This window comes from Trichosurus vulpecula, chromosome 7 (genome assembly GCF_011100635.1).
Source record: "Trichosurus vulpecula isolate mTriVul1 chromosome 7, mTriVul1.pri, whole genome shotgun sequence".
In the NCBI taxonomy this organism is placed as follows: domain Eukaryota; kingdom Metazoa; phylum Chordata; class Mammalia; order Diprotodontia; family Phalangeridae; genus Trichosurus; species Trichosurus vulpecula.
The window spans coordinates 266,438,158-266,451,860 of record NC_050579.1 but is presented as its reverse complement, the minus strand read 5'-3'; the positions used below and the strand labels follow the sequence as shown (position 1 = coordinate 266,451,860).

At 42.9% G+C, this 13,703-nt stretch overlaps 1 protein-coding gene across 1 annotated transcript; it reads left to right on the top strand.

Moving 5' to 3' along the window:
- The first annotated feature begins 10,964 nt into the window (after window positions 1-10,964).
- Window positions 10,965-12,361, top strand: IER3 (immediate early response 3). The gene is made up of 2 exons (XM_036767740.1): window positions 10,965-11,186; window positions 11,326-12,361. The coding sequence occupies exons 1-2, from the start codon at window positions 10,971-10,973 to the stop codon at window positions 11,572-11,574; spliced, it is 465 nt and encodes a 154-aa protein (XP_036623635.1). The 5' UTR covers window positions 10,965-10,970; the 3' UTR covers window positions 11,575-12,361.
- The last annotated feature ends 1,342 nt before the right edge of the window (window positions 12,362-13,703 follow it).

Sequence of the window (13,703 nt, the reverse complement as noted above, 5' to 3'; positions counted from 1 at the left end):
AGGTTACTGTGTGCCAGGCACTGTACTAAGTGCTTTACAGTTATTATCTCATCTGATCCTCACAACAGCTATGAGGGTGGGTGCTGTTATCATCCCCATTTTACAGAGGAAATTGAGGCAAACAGAGGTTAAGTGACTTGACCAGGTTCACGCAGTTAGTAAGTATCTGAGGCTGATTTGAACTCAGGTCTTCCCGACTCCAGACCCTACACTCTATCCATTGTGCCACCTTCCTGTGTTAGGACTGGTGTTTTCCTTCCTCTGATGGACAGACCTACCACATTGCCTCAAATTTTTCCCCACTCAAATCCATCCCTGACAATGCTGCCAAAGTGATTTTTCTAACACATAGGTCTGACTGTCATCCATCATACAACAAACATCAGATCCCTATTACCTCCAGGACCCAAGATAAAGTCCCCTGTCTGGTACTTAAAACACTTCATGACTGGGGCCCATCCTACTTTTCTAGTCTTCTTACATGTTAATCTCCTCCAACCTACTTGCTGCTCCTCAGACAGAACACTGCATTTCCTGTCTTCTTGTTTTCACACTGGCTGTCCCCCATGCCTTCCCTCCTCACTTCCATCTCTGAGTTTCCTTGGCTTCCTTCAAGACTCAGCTCAAATCATGTCTTCTACAGGAGGCCTTTATTGGTCCTCCCACCTGCAAGTGCTTTCCCCTCCAAGGTTATCTTCCATATATATCTTGTAGGTACCTTGTTATTTATATGACATCTCTCCTTTTAGATTGTGAGCCCATTAAGGACAGGAAAAATTTTTTGTCTTTCTACCCAGAGTGCTTAGCATAGTGCCTGACATACAGCAAGTGCTTAATACAAGTTTGTTGACTGATTGTAGAATTTCAAAACCTGTAACAATACTATCACAGAAGAATTAAAGTTGCAAATGACCCAAAGGGCAAAGGAGAGAAGAATGTTGGAGGCAAGTAGCTTATAGAATATTTCCAACAAAGAAGGAATGTTCACCTGGAAATGTCGTATGGAAAAAGAAGTTGGGCTACTCTTGAATAGAGAAAAGGAATAATAGATGGACAGACCCAGTGTTACACTTGGAAATAAATTTGGTAAAGGTACCAGAAGTAAGAAAAAATGTAAAATAAAATATGATTTTTTCTTTTGCTACACTTCGTAAAATGTTAGAGAAATGCCTCCAACAAGTTGGGTGGGCCAGTTCTGGAAAACTGAAAAACAATGTTCAGTCCCAATAACGGGAGAATGTGAAGGAATAATCAGACCAGATGAGAAGCTATATATTTGTACATTCATTCATGTATTCAGTGATCTGCTTCACTGCAAAGTATATTCACAGGAATGACCCCAGGGATCCACTGAAGTATATTAAGTATATGTGTAATACACTGTGCTAGGGCAACTAGAGAAGAAATATATGGAAAACGGTCTCTAGTACCACGAAGGAGCTTAATTCCACATCATGCTTCCTCAGTCCTAGCCTTGTACTCAAATATTTGTTGATTAATTTTATTGCCCCTTCCTGTTCTCCTCTGGAAATAATTCTAAGTCAACTTCCTGAAAAAAAAATTGGTTTCTGTTTCTCTCTTAATATATTGAAAGTCCTCTTTGGCTCCGTCAATCAAATCAGTCAACGAGGATTGATCAAGCTCCTGCTTAATGTACTATGCAATGGAAGTGGAAAGACAAAAATGAAACAGTAGCTGCCCCTCATGGAGCTTACATGCTGCAGGGGAAACAACACACGTACATAAGTACATAAGAAACATATGGAAAATAAATACAAAGTAATTTCAGAGGGGCAAGGCACTAGGAGCTGACGGAACCAGAAAAAGTCTCATGAAGGAAGTAGCGTTTGAAGGAAACTAGGGATTCTAAGAGGTAGAGATGAAGAGGGAGCAAATTCCAGCTATGGGGGATAAGGAATGCAAAGATCAGGTTTTAAATATGAAGCGTTATAGGCCTGCAGACACCTATTGTGAGAGGATTTATCTTGCTCACTTAATAAGCATTAGAGCTAGGTATACACTATCAATCAACCCATGAAAGCATTTGGCCCAGAAGCGTTTTCCCTCATATTTTGCCTCACCCACATATCTAATTCATCAGAGTCGGGGGTTCTGCCCCATCTACCGCAGTCATTACTTTCACTAAAATAATATCTGTCTCTCCTGGAGAGGAATGTCGTGAATTCCTGATGTCCTAGGTAAGCTGGCAGCCCCTATCATTGGTCCCGATTCTTTAGAGGAAGCCTCAAAGGTATCTAAGCAGCCCAATTCAGCTCCCCGTCCCACCATTTTATTACATAAGAGCCTAAAAGGGTGGTCCCAGCTACTAACTGTTTTAATTAACTCAGGCTTCTGGGCTAGAGTCACTTCTTTATTTAAGCACTCTAGCAGTCACATCTAAAACCCCAAGTGCTGTAGGCTGAAAGGCATAGAGAGGAGGTAAAAGACTGGTGATCATGCTTACAGCCCAGATCGGAGCCTCTCATTTGAGGAATGAGCAGCTTCCAGTTTGGGAAAACAATGACACCCTCCCTTCCTCATATTCATCGGAGAGGAGAAGGGGTCATAATTGCACGCCAAAAGACCAGCAATTGCTGACGTCCTGAGGCCTCAGGGGGCCCATGAGTCTACACAGAAAAAACAATTAGAAAGGAGGGCTCAGGCCTGTCTTTCTCTGGCCAGACACAGCTTCCTGTTTCATGAGCTCATGGCCAAAATCAGGCAGGGCAGAGAGGGAGCAAGTGAGCTCGATTTTTCCCTAACTTGGCTCTGAGTCACCACCTTTTCCCTTCCAAGAAAACCACCCGTACAGCCCCTGCCTGGCTCCCTTTCACACCCCTGCTCTCAACTTCAAACACGCTATCGCCACACCACATAAGCTGGAAGTAGGGGAGGGCAGGCTCAGTTTGAATGGGTTCTCAGCCTTTGAAGAAAGGGGGCCAGCCACAGGGAGCCTCTTTGGGAGCAAGCATGATCCATTTCTTAGCTTCAGAGTACGGAGGGAAGACAAATCAGAGAAGGGAGCCTGAAAGAGAAGTGTAGGGTGGGTGTAGTTAGGACAGGAAGAGAGTGTCAGTCAGGGCACAGACTCCCGGGTTCTTATCAGTCAAATACTCCTCTCCCGGTTAAGCTGCATCCTGGCACGGTCTGACTGTGCTGTGCTGATTCCCAGGGTGCAGGAACACCACGTCTCTAATGGTCATAACATGTCTAGTTACTGAGAGCACCCAGAGGCTTGTGCCTCCCCCATCCACTTGCATCATCGACCATTATCCTAAAATGAGCTGCCATTAGGGTCACTCATTAACCTCATAACCCCAGAATTTAGCCTTTGACACATATCCTCTAGGCACAGCTGTACCTAGCAAAGGAAGATTGGAAGGGGCAGGGAGGAAAGTCGTCTTTTGCCTCAATGAAGACTGAGAATACATTTAAGTAAGAATCTTAGAAGCAGAAAAAGCCGTGAAGGCCAGTCTGAGAATTTGTTTTCCTGCACTATGTGTGTTTATGATGGGGGTTATACTTTTCAGATTTTGTTGTTGTTGTTTAGGTTCAATGGGGGTGGGGAGGGGTGATGGGAGAGGCAGATATAAATACAAGTAAAAGTAAATAAATTTACTTTTTAAAACAAAAAGCCATGAAACCTATCTGATATGGAAGGAGACAAAAACCAGTGCATGCACACATATACATTTTCCCTGTTAACCATCAGCAAAAGATATTGTTCTTCAATCCTTTGTTTTCTCACCCTCTTCAGCCCTACCACCATCTCTGTTGCATATCTGCCTGGTCTTACAATCTCCTTTCCATAATTTCTCCCCTTTTCATCTCTTTTCCCTATCCCCTCATGTCCCCTACACTACCAGTCATCCATTCCCCAACGTTGTCAGATTCCCCAAATTGTTAGATTCCCTTATTCCCAAGGACTCCTTTCCTAATTCCCCCTAAGCCTTGGTTCTCTATTCTAGTCCTGTATCGAAGCTCTCCTTTCTTGTCGCAACAAGTAGAATAGTAACCCATTGTTATATAAATGAACTTTGCAGGAAATGAGTTCCCTCAACTCACCAATGTCTGATTCCATACAGTATAACCCTGATTCTAGACTTCCTTCCCAGTGCCACTGAAAAGAGGCATGAGAGCTTGATGGATAGAATCCTGAGATTACACTTAAATTCTAGAGAGACCATAGGGAGGGGCATAGGAACACACAGATGTGGGATGGGGGTGGGTAGGGCACAAGGGCTTCTGGAGTGGGGATACTGGGATCTCTGGAGAGAGGAGGAATATGAAGGCCAAAATGGAAATAAGGTAAAGTATAGAAGAAAGGGGTAACACAATGGGTTGCTTCATGAAGGTGAAAAAGAAAAAACAAGGGAGCAGGGAGCCATGGCAGAACATGGAAACCTATGGGCCTGTATTACTAGGATCAGAGCAGTGGGAACCAGTCCAGCCTTAATCTCAGGCCTCCCCAAGTGCTTCCTGATGCAAACAATAACTCACCCCTACACACACACCCCCACATATATGCTTAATGATTCACTTTCAACCTTTCCTTCTCTTCCTGTGCGGGAAAGTGGTACTGAGACCTTAGGTGGGGGCAAGAAGTAGGTGGGGGGAAGGGGGAATTGGATACCTACATCTCTGAGGGAAGCAGGAAGTGGGGGATGGAGAGGAGCCAAAGGTTTAAGGTTAAGATCCCTGAGTGGTCCAGTCCTTGCTCACCCCACAACTAGGCTGAGGAGATGATAGGAAGAATTAACCAGACCTGCCTAGCTGGGAGATCCAAATGAGTGAGCTGAGCAGGGACAGTCAGTTGCAGATGTTGGAGGGGGATGGGGGAGAGGGCTGGAAGCTGTGTCCGGAAATTCCCCCTTAATTTTCCCTCCCCCTCTTAATGCCCTGGAGAAACTTTCCATCATGAACAAGAGTTGATGAATTCTTGTCTCTGCCTCCCTCCTACCAAGATACAGACTGGTTCACAGGATCACGGGATTTTAGAGGGGGAAGGAACCTTAGAGGTCATCTAGTTTACCATACCCCACTTCATCTTACAGAAGAAGAAAACTAAAACACAGAAATGAGAAATGGATTGTCCAAGAGGTGGGGAGATGGCATTCAAAACTATGTCTTCTAACTACAAATTCAATGCTCAATATATGATATCATGGATAGACTTCTATTATCAATCCTATCCCTCAGGCCTATTTGTCTGAGTCTTTACATCGATGTGCCCTTAGCCCAACCCAGAGCCATTCAAATGCACATACACACAGCTACATACACACACATACCTACCCGCACACCCTCACATACACCCCCACAGGCTCCCAGTGTGTATGTATACAGAGGCACTATGACTTTATGGTTTTTATGTGTGCCTGTGAAAAAGATATGTGGGTGTTTCTGTATGTTAACAGTGTTTTTGTGCTAGATCATATAAAGAACAGGAATGTATGAGAAAAGAAGAGGCATGTGTAGGCTGGGAAAGAGTGTACACACATTCTGTGTGTGTGTGTGTGTGTGTGTGTCTTTGTATGTGGAAGAAATGTGTTATGTGTTTGTGAAAGAGGTTGTTGTGTTTGCCCTTTGTTTTCAAAGAGGACCATGGGATCAGGGAAATGATGAAATGACTTGCAGTTGACTGATTTAAGTGAGGGAGAGCTGTGCAAGGTCACCAGCCTCACTTGCTCCTCCAGAGCCATCTGGGTCCATCGATCAGATAATGACTGGAGATGACGCAGGATGCAATGGGAGACCCGGCCCTTTTAGGCTAAGGCCTTTTCATGTACTCACTTAGAGTGAGGTAATGCCCATTCGGTGAATAGGCCTCTTTAAGAAGTGAGTCAAGGGATTGCATAGGTCTACAGAAGAGGTATAGAGGGAGTAGATTAAGGAAGAAGGTAAAGAGGAATGTGTATAAACAAAAGATAAATGAATCTGTGGTGTGGTGGAAGATTCCTAGCCTACAAGTCAGAAGACTTAGCTCTCATGCTGTTCTTTGCCACTAATGAACTGTATGGGTCTGGGCAAGTCTATTAAACTCTGTAGGCCTCAGTTTCCTCATTTATAAATGAGGGGGTTGAACCAGATAATCCCTAAGGATCCTTCCAGCTCCTGGCATTCTATGCCTTTATATGTACATGTAGGGAGAAAGTGTCTGCCTGAATCTGGAATGATTGTGAGATTGTCCCTGCAGTATGTGCATGGCAGAGTGGTAAAAATATGTGCACTCCCTTGTAGTACAGTGTGTTTCTTTTTGCAACTTTATATATACTTTCTGTAGGTTTGAGTGAGAGACGTCACATTAGAGAATCAGAGAATCTTAGAGCTGGAAAGAATAAGTCCAACATATATGCGGTCCATACAATATATGAATCAACCTATGACATCATTAGAAGTGATCACCTGGCTTCAGTGAGAGTACCTCCAATCAGAATTAGGGTAAGAACTAGGAATAAGACAAGGTAGGAACAGCCACCCAGGGCACAACGTTCAGGAATGGTCCTTTTTAATATAATTTTTTTTTATAAATGTACACATTAGTACCAAAAAACTCTGCCTCCATGATACTTGAGTGTGGAGATTCTTAAAAAAATCCATTTTCAGATATTTTAATACAGACCGAAAGCTTCCCATGATAGTACGTAAAACACAGGAGTGCAGCTTTCAAATGCAAGGGGAAATTCAGATTTTCAAATCTTGCCCAAATACCTTGTCCCAGCTCTGCCTCTAATGAGGAATAACTTAATAAAATCTCCCAAGGTAGCTGGCTCCATTATTGGACACTTATGATAATTGGTAAAGTCATCTTCTGCCTCCTGTAACTTGTAGAATCACAGGATTCTAGAAGGGGAAGAAACCTCAGAGGTCATCTGGTCCAACTCCATTATTTCACAGATAGGAAAGCACAAACCCAGAGACGTAGTGACTTTAAAAGTTATATGAAGAAAGAATTTCTGCAATGAAAAAAAAATAAAAGTTACACAAGGCAGAGATCAGTATTGCACTTTTAAGTCCAGGGCTCTTTTTACTAAGCCATGATGACTCATAGAGAACTTGAAACATATAAACACATACACCTACTCACATACACACACGCTAAAAACCTAGATCTTTTTTTAAAATTTTATTTATTTTTAGTTTACAACATTCACTTCCATAAACTTTTGAGTTTCAAATTTTCTCCCCCCCTCTCCCCTCCTCCCTCCGCAAGGTGGAGTACAATCTGATATAAGCTCTACATATACATTCATATTAACCATATTTTCACATTAGTCATGTTGTAAAGAAGAATTATAACCCATGGAATGAACCACAAGAAAGAAGAAACAAAACAAAACAAAGAAGGGAGAGAGAAAATAGCATGCTTCGATCTGGATTCAAACTCCATTATTCTTTCTCTGGATGTGGATAGTATTTTCCATTATGAGTCTTTTGGCCCTTAGAATCTTAGTCTTAGACTCTTGCATTTCTGAGAAGAGCCAACTCTATCAATAGTCATCTAACGATGTGGCTGTAACTGTGTATAATGTTCTCCTGGTTCTGCTCCCCTCACTCAGCATCAGTTCATGTGAGTCTTTCTAGATTTTTCTCAAGTCCACCTGCTCATCATTTCTTATAGCACTATTGTATTCCATTACATTCATATACCACAACTTATTCAGCCATTCCCCAATTAATGGACATCCCCTTGATTTCCAACAACCTAGATCTTTTTCACATGAATTGCTGTCAAGTCACCTTTCTTTTCCTCCTCACCCCTCTCCCCATATTTGTGGAGCTGATCCTTTAATGCCTACAAGTAGGACTTTATACTCATTCCTATTAAAAGTCGTCTTGTTAGGTTTGGCCCATTGCTTCAACCTTTTGAGATCATTTTGGATCCTTGCTTTCTCATCAATAGGATTAACATTCTCCCTGTTTACAGATTAGTAAATCTTCCGGAGTGTTAACTCTCTCAAATTATGAATAATGATTTAAAGCAAAAAAAAATGTCAAAAATCTTAGGTTTTTTTCCCTTCATTCATATGCTTCTAGATGCATTGTTATTGCTTAACTACCTCTCTAGCATTTTCTTTTTATCTACTCCACGCACAATTTCTGCTCATTGAATCTATCTCTATCCTCAGGAGTGTCACAAAATTAATGTAATCGTTCCCGATAGCACCCCTCCAGGCAGTTGAAGACAGAAATGTCTTCCCTTTAAGCCAATTTCAACCATTTTTCATAGTACATGGTTTCGATATTTAGGCCATCCTCTATCATCCTTCTCAATATCCTTCCTAAATTATGATGCCCAGCTCTAACTTCTCTGAGTGTGGTCTAACTAGTTACTATCAATGTTGTTACAGTTTGTTTGTTTACAGAATCACAGGATTAGAGAGTTTGAAGAGATGGCATCTGCCATCTAGCTTACCACATAACTAAAAAGAATCCCTTACCAAAGCATACTCAAGGAAAGGTCACAGCCTCTGCTTGAAAACTGCCAGGGAAGGGGAGCCCACCACCTCTATATTCAATCACTGAACTTTTTGGACAGCTCTAGTCATTGGGAAGTTTTTCCTGACATCAAGCCCAATTTTGCCCCTCTACAGCTTCTATCCACAGTTCCTAGTCCTGCCATCTGGGGCCAATCAGAACAAATCTAATCCCCAGGTCTTCAAATACTTGAAGATACTTAGCTATCATATCCCCCTGTGTCTTTTCTTCTCCAGGCTAAACATCCCCATTTCCTTCAACCGATGTTCATATAACATGGACTCAAGTCCGTTCACTATTCTAGTTGTTTTCTTCTGAATACCCTCCCAATTGTTCAATGTTCTTTTAAACTGTGGCACTAAGAACTTTAACACAATACTCCAGACGTAGTCTAACAAGGCCAGAGTACAGCAGAATGAATATCACATCCACCGACGCTGGCATAAATAGAGACAATGAGATACATAGGTACAGGCAGACTTGGGGACCAGGGTAAGCACTGGGAAAAGACACAGGAGTACTGTTTGTATGAAACCCAGAAAGCAACAACAGTAGCTATAACAACAACATATAGCAAGCACCCTGAGAAATACACAGAGATACAGACCATACTCACAAATGTGCAGAGAAACTCAGAGACAAAGTGCAGAGACAAAAATGGAGAAACGACAAAGGAAAAAAAAATAAAAATGTGTAGAGGGACACAATTAGCCATACAGTAATCCTAAAACAAGAACAAGGCTGTTTGTGCATGAATATGTTCATCACATATCAGACATCTTTATACCCTTTTCTCTGACCTGCAAAATTCAAGAGGAGACATAGAAAAGTATTTGTCCATCCATTTCCATTAGACTCATCCTACATCCAGAAGTAAATGCACTTGTTTACACTGACAAAGCCCAAACATGCACATATGCATATAACTCAACAATCCATAGGCTCAGATATATTATGTATACCTATCTTATGGTGCCTTGTTTTCAGAAATACACGTATATATCTTATCTCCATCAGTAGGATATAATATGTATTCAGAGGATCATAAAATTTAGACTTAGAAGGTGTTGTATCATTGATACAGAGCTAGAAGGAACTTTATGAATCATCTACCTCAACTACCTCGTTTTATAGATGAGAAAACCGAGGCTCAGAGAGGTTAGATCACTTGCCCAACATCGGGCAGGAGAATAGATATGCAGAGTCAGGATCCAAACTGAAATCTTCTGATTTCAAATCTTTCCATGATGTCATGCTCCCACTGCTTACCATAGAAATCATTTAGTCCAGCTCCAGTGCCATTTTTCAAAGGCAGAAATTGGGACCCAGAGAGAAGTGACTTACTCAGGGTCACACAGGCAAGCAAATAGAAAAGGGATTCAAATCTAGATGTCCTGACTTCAAATCTAGTACTCTTTTCACCGTTATGTCATGCTGCTTATGGATCTCCCTCCATATCAAACATAATACTTAATAATAAGTTAATTGAATGAAGAATGTAGACAACATAGTTGTAAACAAAAGGAAAAAACTACACAAAGGAAAAAACTACCATACCCTTTCCTTTGACATTACAAAACTTAAGACCATATTCACAGAAGTGTTATGAAGAAGTGTTATGAAGAAGTGTAGACAAAGGAAGTTGGTTAGTCCTATTATTCTCTGGGAGCCATAGTTTAAAAAGAATATTGATAAACTGGAAAGTATACAATGGAAAATAGCTGGGATAGTGAAAAGGCTTGAGTACAGGTGGGAGGAGGATTGTTGAAGGAAATGAGAATAGTTAGCCTGGAGAAAAGCAGATTCAGGGAGAATATGAGAAGTGTCTTCAAGTATTCAAAAGATTCTCCTATGGAACGAAAGAATAGACTTAGTCTATTGGACCCCGGAGGGCAGAACCAGAACTAATGGGTGGAAATTGTAAAGAGGCAATTTTAGGCTCTATGACAGGAAAAAACTTCCTAATAATTAGAGCTGTCCAAAAATCTTGACAGGTGATGGGTTTCCCTCCTCGGAAATTTCCAAGTAGAGGGTGGTCAGGTATGTTATAGTGGAGATTCTTTTAATAATGTGTTGGATTAGGTGGCCATCGAGGCCCCTTCCAACTTTCAAATGCCCTGATTTTGCAATTCTCCATAATGACTGAGCTGTCTACGTGTGTATACATGACCATGTATTTTTGTCTTGAAATTCTTGTGGAAGCCACAGGTCGGGACATGTGCCCACACCCGCCCTCCAGTCCAGCTGACTATGTCCCTAGCCTCCCCCACACTCCCCTCCCACCGAGGGTGCCCAGTATTGCGTAGTCTCGCTCCTCTACCCCCACCCCCACCGCCCCTCCTTGCCTAACCCGTAGGAATTTCCCCGTCTCCTCCTGCTTTTGCCCGTCACCCAATAGCGCTGTGATATTTGGGGGCGGTCCTGCCCAGCCGGCTCCATAACTAGCGCGGCTTAAGGCACAGTCCTCATTCTTCGCTCCAGCTCTAAGCACCATGTGTCATAACCGAGCCTCCGTCCCTGCGGCGCCCGTCACCCTGGCCCCAACCCCGGGCCCCATCCCCAGTCCTGGGCGTCGGCGAAGGTCCGGTCCGGAGATCTTTACTTTCGACCCCCTGCCGGAGCCTGCCACTTACTACCGACCCGCGCGCTCCAGTTTCGCCCACAGGGTAATTCGCAAGCGTAGCCGCAGGGTCCTCTACCCTCAAATGGTGAGTGTTCCATTGCCAAGACCCAAAAAGTAGGGAGAACTGGAAGGACGGAGTGGGGCCACAGGACCTGGCTCTTTGGTCCCAGGGACCAGTTGGGGCAACTAGGTGCCTGAGTCTCTTTTCTTATTACTTTTCTCAGGTTCGACGCCAGCCACCTGCAGAGGACCCCAATCCGGCCAGACGGCTCCTCTTCCTCCTCCTCACTATTGTCTTTTGTCAGATTTTGATGGCCGAGGAGGGAGGGCCAGCGCCTCCAGTGCTAGAAGAACCCCCTAACGACCCCACTCCAGCGCCTCCAGTTGTGGAATCCCAAAACTTGACGTCTGAGCCTCCGGACTACACCGTGGACATCAGCGCCTTACTCCAACAACACCCGGCAGCCTTCTAAACCACAACCCTATCCCAACAAAAAAAGAGAAAAAGAAACACAGATTCGAGGGGTAGGAAAGGGCGTATGCCAGGCTGAGGCTGGACCTGGGGCACTCTAGAACTTAGAACACTAAAACCAAAGAATGACATCAGTGCCACAGGGCCCACGTCCCAGAGCTGGAGTAATTGGAGGGCAGAGACTTATCTTACCATCTTTGGTGCAGAGGAGAAAAGACATTAATTTATTGCTGGTCATTCCTAGATAATAATATTTATATACAGTTTTTATTTATGTACCATCCCCCTAAGGGTGGGGTGGGGTGGTGGTGGTGATGGGAGAAGGGTATATGTAATATTTATTTTAATTTATATGTTGGAGAGGAGAGATATGCCTCCAACTTTCTGCAATGCAGTTTTGGTTTTGTTTTATTTATTGAGATATTCTAGTGAGCTGCTGAAGTTAAGACTCCCTAGACCAAACTAAAGCTGAGGGTGGGGAGAAAGCCGGGAAAAAGAATTAACAGCAATTGGGCGGTGATGGGTGACTGGGATTGGGGAACTGAATCAAGGGAGGGGTTGGGAAAGAAAGACTAGTGATAGGGGTAGTACCTTTAGGGGTGACGATATCCACCCCACACACATATCTTAACTCAGTGGGGCCTACTTATGTGAGGCCCCATAAGGGTTAAAGAGTTCATTGACCACCTATTACTCAGAAACTGCCCCCAAGGGGCTGGGGTGTGGGGTGGGTCTGTTGCCTTGTATGTTCTATGAACAGCAAATAAAATTGATTTTACTACTGGAAACCAACCTTGTGTCTATGTCCTGAGACTGGTCCTTCTTTTCACTTGAGACTGGAGGCTTGATATAATGTAAAGAGGATTGGAGTTGGAATTTCTCAAAGCCTTATTTTCCTACTCTGTAAAATGGGGATGAGAGGCACCTTGGAAAAACGGATTAAGGCAAAACCTTGGTGTCAAGAAGACCTAGATTTGTAAAGGCCTTGCATTTGACGCACCAGCTTTTCAACTTCAAAAGTTATTTAAGCTCTTAGAGATCTCAGGAAACTAAGACTGTAAGCTACAGATAAATTGCCAACTTTTGTTTGTGGAGGGAATTTCCCATGCCTGGAGTTCCTTATGCGGATGAAACCATTAGACCAAACCTGTGAAATGGCAATTAATGCTACTTCCACTACTTACCTCGCAGCATTATTGTAAGGATCAAAGGTATAGTGAAATGAAAATACTATTGATTGGACTTGGAATCCAATGAAGCAGACCTGGCTTCAATACTGGTTCTGTCAAACGCTAGCTGTGTGACCTTGGGCTAGTCACTTAACCTCTCCAGTCAAGTTAAACAATCATTTCTAAATAACCCGCTAGCCAGGCCAATGGAAGACACAAAGAAAGGCAAAAAAAAAAAAAAAAGTCCCTGATCTCAAGAAGCTTACAGTCTAATGGGGGAGACAACATGCAAACAACTATGTACCAACAAGATATATAGAAGATAAATTAGGAATATTCTCTAGGTGTCATTCTCTAATCTGTAAAACGAGAGTTGGACTCAATGTCCCCTAAGGTCCCTTTCAGCTCTAAATCTATGATCTTAGGATTCCCTTAGTTCCTGAACATCCTAAGGTCCCTGCTGACATCCAACTGATTTCTTCTCATGGACTAGAGCTATTTGCAATGTCCAGATCACTGGTATATTTTGAGCTGGAAGGTGCCTTTCAGATCCATTACATACAACTCCTGATTCATTAAATCAGGAAACAGATCTATGGAAGGGATAGATAACTTTCATCCAAGTCGATGAAGGACATTTATTAAACAAGACTGGTGCCATGGGAATTAAGATTCCCAAAACAAAGAAACTCAAGGGAATTCCAGTCTAATGGGAGGGGGGGGGCATGGAAAGCAGTCCGTTACAAGGTAAAGTGAGTGTTTGTAATTCCTCCTTCATTGCCTTCTGAGAGTGCCTTCCATTTTCACTGTGCAGATCTTGTTTACACAAATTTTGTTCCTCGAGGGCCATTCTTTGTATCTCCAGCACTTGGGTAAGTACTGACTGACTGACCACACAGGCAAAGGAGCGACCTGACCAAGTGAAGAGAAGTCAAGAAGCCTTTATTTAGCTCCTACTGTG

Bases quoted from the DNA above. Each gene is read 5' to 3' on its own strand.
- IER3 (XM_036767740.1), top strand. From the start codon at position 10,971: ATGTGTCATAACCGAGCCTCCGTCCCTGCGGCGCCCGTCACCCTGGCC. The intron at 11,187-11,325 runs GTGAGTGTTCCA...TACTTTTCTCAG, and splicing joins GGGTCCTCTACCCTCAAATG to GTTCGACGCCAGCCACCTGC.